Source organism: Mercenaria mercenaria, chromosome 1, assembly GCF_021730395.1.
Source record: "Mercenaria mercenaria strain notata chromosome 1, MADL_Memer_1, whole genome shotgun sequence".
NCBI classification, from domain to species: Eukaryota; Metazoa; Mollusca; class Bivalvia; order Venerida; family Veneridae; genus Mercenaria; species Mercenaria mercenaria.
Genome location: NC_069361.1, coordinates 94,315,870 through 94,324,040, shown reverse-complemented (window position 1 = coordinate 94,324,040; position 8,171 = coordinate 94,315,870). Strand labels below are relative to the sequence as shown.

General features: G+C 33.2%; 1 protein-coding gene across 1 annotated transcript; it reads left to right on the top strand.

Annotated features, from left to right (window-relative positions):
• The first annotated feature begins 341 nt into the window (after nucleotides 1-341).
• LOC123533093 (uncharacterized) lies at nucleotides 342-6,827 on the top strand. Its single transcript, XM_045314729.2, has 3 exons — nucleotides 342-1,570; nucleotides 2,668-2,910; nucleotides 4,761-6,827. The coding sequence occupies exons 1-3, from the start codon at nucleotides 529-531 to the stop codon at nucleotides 4,931-4,933; spliced, it is 1,458 nt and encodes a 485-aa protein (XP_045170664.2). The 5' UTR covers nucleotides 342-528; the 3' UTR covers nucleotides 4,934-6,827.
• Nucleotides 6,828-8,171: the final 1,344 nt, after the last annotated feature.

Here is an 8,171-nt window from a genome sequence, read left to right as displayed (position 1 = left end):
AAAAAGACTTGTCTTTGTTGTTGACAATGGCCCACTACTGCCCCCAAACAATATTTTGGTGAAATGTGTCTTTCTACGTCTGTTCTTATTATTGAACCTGAACAGTTTGTGCCAATGTCCATGCGGAATATCACAGTAAACGTAACCCTGTTGAGCGTGTCCATGCAGAAGAAAACAAAGCTCTATCAAGGCATGGACCATTTGTTGTCGAAACAAAACTTACCAAGGTGGGATCCACTGATCACGGACCAAAATGGAAGAAAATGCTGCAGGAAGAAATCCACTGTATTAGGTCTGGACAATTCCAACAGTCGAACTAAATAACAAACGGGGTGCTCGACCTAATACAAATGTTTTAAAGATGAACTAGAACTCAAAAAATTCCTCTCTCACTCTGATGAAACAAAAGAAACATATGAAGGTACATACTCGGTAGAAGACAACAAAACTACTGAAGAACTTGAAATAATTTGGAAGATTGATAGTGATTTCCAAAGAAAATATGCTGATGATCATAGTGAAGTTATTATGAAAGCCCAGTGCAATAAGTATACTTTTAAAATCAGCAAAGATCAAAATGAATCAAACTATCTCCAGCCCCTTCCAGATTATGTAAGATATCAAAGAACAGAAGAACTGCATTATTGTGATCATCCCACAACAAAGCGCATATTGGAAATAACGGAGAACAATGAAATTAAACATGATCCTGACTTTTTTCTGCCATCAAGGATACTGAACCTGACACATCTTGTTTTCAAGGATCCTCCAAGATATATCACTGAGCAAATCTCACTCCTTGCCTGGGTTCCGCCTCAAGATGTAGACAAATTTATTAATCTGAAGAAGGAAGAAGAAAATGCACAAATTGAAAAAGACAGAGAAAACATGGTGTGGAAAAGTAATCCTCTTTTTAAACTGAAAAAGAAAGAGTTAGTTCAAAAGTGTAAACAAATGACAATTAACCAAGATGGTACAAAGATTGATTTGATAAAACGACTTTGGGAAAACCAAGAAGACCATATCTATGAAGAACTTTACACTGGAGAGCTCGAAACTGTGCCCAGTACCATATCAGGTATAACATCAATGTCAATTTCTGCGATTCGGATTATACTTGCTCACCATGAAGTGAAGACTGTTGGATCAAAGGAAGAATTAGTTTTAAGGTTATTTATGTTGAAACATCAGCCTGATTGTTGTTTAGACGGGAAAAGAGAGGGGTTGTTAGATCTCATAAAAATGTGTGAACATTTCCTCAAGATACAAGTACAGATGGAACTAACATCACTGGATAGTGAAAGAATGTTCCCTTCAAATAAGCAGACAACCACAAGACAGAAAGTGAGAAACTGTCCAATAATCCGTCCAACTGTCCAAATACCTGCCCATGTCAATGGAGCAAATCTGGATGAGTTATTCAGCCCTATTAAGGATTACCTACAGGAAATAAACAAACAAACTGAAATAAATACATCCTCCACCTCGTTTATGTGCATGAAAACGCCAGGAAACACTATTAAAGTCAAATGGTTGAAGGAAGAAGTCATGGGTACAGGCTGGCAGCCAGGTAAAATATTTAATTTATGCACATATTGTTGTTTATGTCTTTTTGGTCACTTTTCTTAATAAATAAATTCCCAAAATTATTCATTTTCCCCCATCAGAAGTGAAAGAAAGATTTCGACACTGTCTGTTTGGCTGTCTGTCATTTTATTCGTTTATGTGTGCATCCAGCTTTAAATTTAAAATACTTATAGTTCAGGAAGTACTTTAAAAGCTGGAATCACCCATCAGGGCTTCCATTAAGATTCAATTTTATGGAGTCAGGACTGCCTGACATTCAGATTTTGGACTCCTCCCATTATCACAAAAAAAGCAATAAGCACATGACCTTTGATCATGTAACATAATCCTCCATGACAAAATAAAAGAAGCAGCTTTCCCCATGTTTTGCTAAAACAGGGCTTTTTAACCTACTTAGTTGACCTGTTGCGGGATGTCCACTTTATTCATGCATGCAATTTTTCGCAATCATGGCATCCACATCGGCATTTATAGTTAACCTTTCTCTTCTGCCGAAGTCTGAAATTCATTAAAAGACCGTTCCATTAAGAGATCACTTTTTAGCAGTCTCTTGGGCAGTCTCTTAATACAATGCTGACTGTATTGTTAGGACCACTTCTGTAACTATTGTTGAGTTATTGCCCTTGAATTTGTTTTAAAAATCTGTAAATTCCAACATAAAAAGTAATCCATTGATGGATTGTCTTGCCATTTATTACAAATATAAATCACTTTAGAGTGGAATTCATAATTCACACAAAATTAGATTATTCATGAAACTCCCTAAATTACAAATCACTATATGGTGGTGATAGCACAACTTCCATCTGACATGATCACTTCAGTAACTGTCCTATATTTTTCAAAAATTAAACCCTCATGCATAACCTATTCTACAATATAAACTCACAGAATTAGTTTTCTGAAAATTACTTTTCTAGTCATGTTTGTAAAAAAGAAATCTTGCCTCTTCATTAACTGTGTCAAGTTGTTGTACATAATATTTTTCATATTAGTTGGTCATGTTACAGATTTGTTTAAAACCTGATCATCTATTTATAACAGCATGTCATAATGTTCTATATGTATCTATGTTTACAGGTTGGTACAGTGCTACAGTGCTGGATTACAACAAAGACACAGATGAACTAACTGTTGAGTATGAGGAAGAGAAAAACTGTACCTACAAAATGGAATTCACTACAATGGTTTCCAAAGGCTTTATTGAGCCATCAAAACCTCTACTTTCCATGATAGAAACTTATGAAAATTTGCTTACGATAGGGCAAACTGTAGAAATTAAGTGGACTCATGAAGAATTGCAGGGAACTGATTGGCAAGCAGGTACTTTTTTTTTGTAAATAGTAAAATATTTACACAAAAACAATAGCAAGGAAAAAGAAATGCTTTTAGAATACAGATAAGCAGATAGTATGTGAGCCGCGCCATGAGAAAACCAACATAGTGGCTTTGTGACCAGCATGGATCCAGAGCATCCGTGCAGTCTGGTCAGGACCCATGATCTTCGCAAACAGTTTCTCTAATCCCAATATGCTTTAAAAGTGAACAGCATGGATCCTGACCAGACTGCGCAGATGCTGGATCCATGCTGGTTGCAAAGCCACTATGTTGGTTTTCTCATGGCATTGCTCATATCATTTTTTAGCAACCGACGGGCAATTATCTGAACAGTGATTCTAAATGGACATTTGATGCGAAGGATGTCCTGTATGTAGTTTCAGCTAGAGTAACCAAGTAGAAAAATTGTCATGATATTTCTGTATGTTTTGGCTTTACTGTGTGAGGAATAGTAAGAGCTGTTCTAGTAACTTCAGCATTGCATGCAACCTCTGCATATTTAACTGAAACTTCACACAAGGGTCAGCAGCCATTAAAGATACAGAATTACTGGACATCCTTTACAACAAGTGTCCATTCAAAATCACTGTTCAAATAATTGCACTTTGTTTGCTAAAAAATTTGCCTGAAATATGTTACGCTATAAAAATGTTTTAATTTGTAATTGATTGTAATGAAAAAACTCTTGCTGAGTTATGGCCCTTATTTGACTCAAAACTTGTCAGATGGTCAGTCAACCTCTCTTAAATATGGACAAGTCAGATTTTTCTTCCCTCCCATTGCAAAATATGAATTTTGAAAAAATGAGGTTATCTATTACCCAAACGCCTAAACTTTCTCTTCTGTGGTAAAGGCGGTCAATTACATAATAGCACATTTAACAACATTTTTAATTTTATATATACTACATGTATTTTTTTAATGTTAGATGCCTGTTACAAATTTATATTTTTATTGCCTTTTATTTATTTTTATTATTGTCTCCCTTTAATAAGACATTATTGAAAACAATGAGTATTTTCTTTTAATTTGCATTTGATCGATATTGGTATATTTCAACAATGTGCAACCAAACCACAAGTTTTGAAACTGTCTGGCTTCTGAATTCTTTTATTTCCAATATGTTAGTTGCACAATGAAGATAGGAAAAGGGAGGTAACAATAATATTACAAACTTGCAAATTTCTAATGAATTTCAACTGAATATATAGTTGTAAATGCAAATAATGAACAAGTATGATACAGTAGGGTTTATATTTATATCATTCCTTATACTTAGTACATTAACAAATGTATACTTATGCTTAATATGTAAGTAACTGCACCTTGGTTGGGCAACAAGGATAGGAAAAATCGTTTTCAAAAACACCACCAGTGAACATCTATAATGCATTGATTGCCCATTGATTACCAATAAGTGTAAATGAACAGATGATTTGTTTTGAACAACTCCATTACATGACCAATATCTGATTGACCACCTTAAAAAAGTAATAAAACAATATACAAGCCTGGAAATAGGACTATAATTGAGCCACGCCATGGGAAAACCAACATAGTGGCTTTGCGACCAGGATCCATGCTGTTCACTAACGGTTTCTCTAATTGCAATAGAGATTGATAGCGAACAGCATGGATCCTGACCAGACTGCGTGGATGCGCAGGCTGGTCTGGATCCATGCTGGTCACAAAGCCACTATGTTGGTTTTCTCATGGCGCGGCTCATATAGTTTATGTCCTGCAAATAACACATTATTCTTACAGAACTCTTATATGTACTACCAAGTTATTATTGGGATATTTGATCTATAATTATTTCAAAAAATTTTTTACAGGCTGGTATGAGGCAGTAGTAGTTGGCGTTGACTTTGACGAAGATACCATAACAGTCCGATACACTGAGGAAAAAGCCTGCACATATGTTATTGAAGTTTCGCCAGCTGTTAACAGTTCTATGATTCGGCTTAAAAAAAACAACATAAAAACAGTTCTTGGTTGTGACACTTGATCTATTGTGGCTTAATAATGAAAAATGGAAAGCGCTTGAGTTAGACTGAATAAACTAGCTTTTTAACTAACACATTTTACATTTACCCCATGTGCAGCCCAGAGATATATGCATGCATAGTAAGTCCCCATCGTTCCTTGTACAGTCTATACAAAAATACATAGTGAGCTCAAATCAGTTAAAGTTTGCATAAGTAAGTTGGTGCATATTGAGCTTCAGGTAGTTCATAACAACCCTTAAACCTGGAGTTATCCACTGTTGACCCATTGCTGAGATTAACTGACATTTTTGCTATCCGGAGTAGCCTGTTGTAAAGCACTGTGTTAATTGCAGAATTATTTTACCCATTTATGATTGTTTTATTGGAAAGAAGTATAAAGAATACTAAGTCTTGTGAAAGCTTGAGACTAGTTATTTCATGTGTACTAAGGACTACTGTCAATGACACATAAGAACTGTTTTTAAAATCATCCACGTATTGTTCTTTTTTATGTTATTTTTACAGAATATGTATTTCTGACAATGGTCGGTAAACTGTATGTATATAATAGCTTTAAGAATTTAAGAATTATGAAGTTTCAATCGTTATGTTTATGTTCAGTATTTGAAGAGGACACTTCTTGTTTTTCGTTTCTGCAAGAATGCCATTTTCAGTTTCTATTATTTGTTATACTGTGTAATAGTTGTGACTGAAAAGTATCTCCATATTATGTGAATCATGTAAAAAAGTGTTATTACCATTTAAATTATTCATATTACTTACATACTTTGGCTTATGCAATTAAAGATTTTGTTATACCCAAGATATGTGCTGGTAATACAATTTTGGAGAAGAAATTGTGATTGTAAATTATGTTTGTTTAATAGATTTTCTCATTTCATAGTTGTTTTTATTCTATCGCATTGTTAGAATAGTGACATGAATGTTTAAAAGTACACTGATTGTCTGTATCATACAAATGACCATATGAATTGTTTCTTAATCTGTAGAAGTTATTTTCATTATTGAAGAAATATAATATAAACAACAAAACCAAACCCAATAGTGTAAACGTATACCAAGATAAAGTTTGAACATAATCAGTGTACTTTCATATAAGATGTAAATATATCTCTTTTTATAAAGTTTTCATACATCAAATACTCTAAAAACATGGTTTTCTTCTTTATTTTGTCTTGGATTCCAACAGTGTCTGAGAATTTGCACTTTCATGTTGGTTTGTTTTTTGGTTTTAAATACAGAATATACTGTTAGATATAGCGAAATCATTTAATTTCAGGGCAAGAATTTCTTTGGCCAAAACTTACTTTCGCTGGAGAATACATACATGTATTTTGAACTTTGGACATAAATGAATGTGACTTTTACTGTAAATTTTTTTAGTACTGAATTTGATAAGAAATCCATTCAAATTAGGCCTCCATATATGTTTAAGTATTTTCATAGTATGGTATTCAACTTCTAAATGTAAAATTTACTGTTGTTTCAGACGTAAAAAAATTGTTTGTTTCCGGTATCCCAACCTACCCTAAATTTTTGGCCCGACCCTAAATGTTTTTGGCCTTGGAGAATTTTTTTTACAACTTTTTAACAAAAAATAGCAAAACTGCACTTTATATGCTTTAAAGATGCTCAGTGATGTTAAAAATCAACTTACTGATGCTCTAAAGGCATAACCCCCTTGTTTGTATTCATTTTTGACATAAAAATAGTTTCTGAAAAGTCTCCCTTAATAAAAAAAATAAAAAAATTCCGACCTACCTACCATGATTTTTTTTAGTATGTTACCGGAAACAAAGAATTTTTTTAAGCCTCATTTATTAGGCATCATCAATATTCATTGCTTGAAACTGAAGAAAGTTGAATATTAAAATAACCTTGTAATAAATATATTTTATATCAATTTGTAGTATGTGGTTATTTAACTTTTCATCTTGTAAAAGGCCAAGACCAAGCTGATCTATTTATTGCACATATGTATGTAATTGACTCTGCATAATAATTACAAACTTTTCTGAAATATACTTTTTTATTTTGCAAATTTTTATTCAAAATGCTTGATGCATTTCTATTTAGATTTATTACAGAACAACATCTATCAGATTCTGTCATTCAGACATAAATAATTAAAATGCTACAAAATTTACTACAAAATCTATAAAAATAATGATAGAAATATTAAGTACATACCTGTCATAAGTGGATCAGTTTCAGTGTAATCAAAGCAATGCTACCAGAAGTTCTTGTGAAGCATTACTTTTGAAAAAGCCATTGAAGGTTAATGGCCTTGCTTTACCAGCGGTTTCGGTTGCAAATTGTATTAAAGACCTCCAGAAGTTAGTGACCTACCATTGCCTCTCGCGTGCACTGTATGAAATCAATCTGATAAACTTGTATAACACAGCTAATGTAAACATATATAAAAGATGACAGCTCTTTCTATAATATTTTGTCACAGTATCTCAAAATTCAGTTGCAAATTGTATTAAAGACCCTCCGCAATTTAGTAACCTACCATTTCCTCTCACATGCACTATGTGAAATCATTCTGATAAACTTGAATAAACACAGCGTTAGTGTAAACATCTATAACAGATGACAGCCCTCTCTATTAATTAAATATTTTGTCACAATATCTTAAAGCAGCATGCCACCTGATTTGGCTAAAAAATAATCTTTCTTCAAATTTAAGTTTTGGTCATATTATGAACATTAGAATATGAACTTTTGTTTCTAAAATATTTTAAAAATTCTAGTTAATTCAAGATAACTAAAAACAAGTTTTTTTTTGTTGTCAAATGGTCTGGAGGCATGCCACTTTAAAATTCAGCAGCAAAATGTATTAAAGGCCCTTTGCAAATTAATAACCTACCATTTCCTCTCACATGAACTACGATAATGTGAAATCCTTTGGATAAGCTTGTATAACATTGCTATAGTATACACAGCTTTTCAGTTGCAAACTGTATTAAAGACCCTCCGCAAGTTAGTAACCTACCATTTCCTCACACATGAACTACGATAATGTGAAATCATTGGATAAGTGTATAACATGGGTATAGTACACAGCTTTTCAGTTGCAAACTGTATTAAAACCCCAGCAAAGTCATATCCTACCATTTCCTCACAATGAACTACGAAAAATGGTGAAATATTGGGATAAGCTGAAAACATTGCTAAAAGTATACACAGCTTTTTTATTGCAAACTGTATTAAAGACCCTCAACATATTTGTAA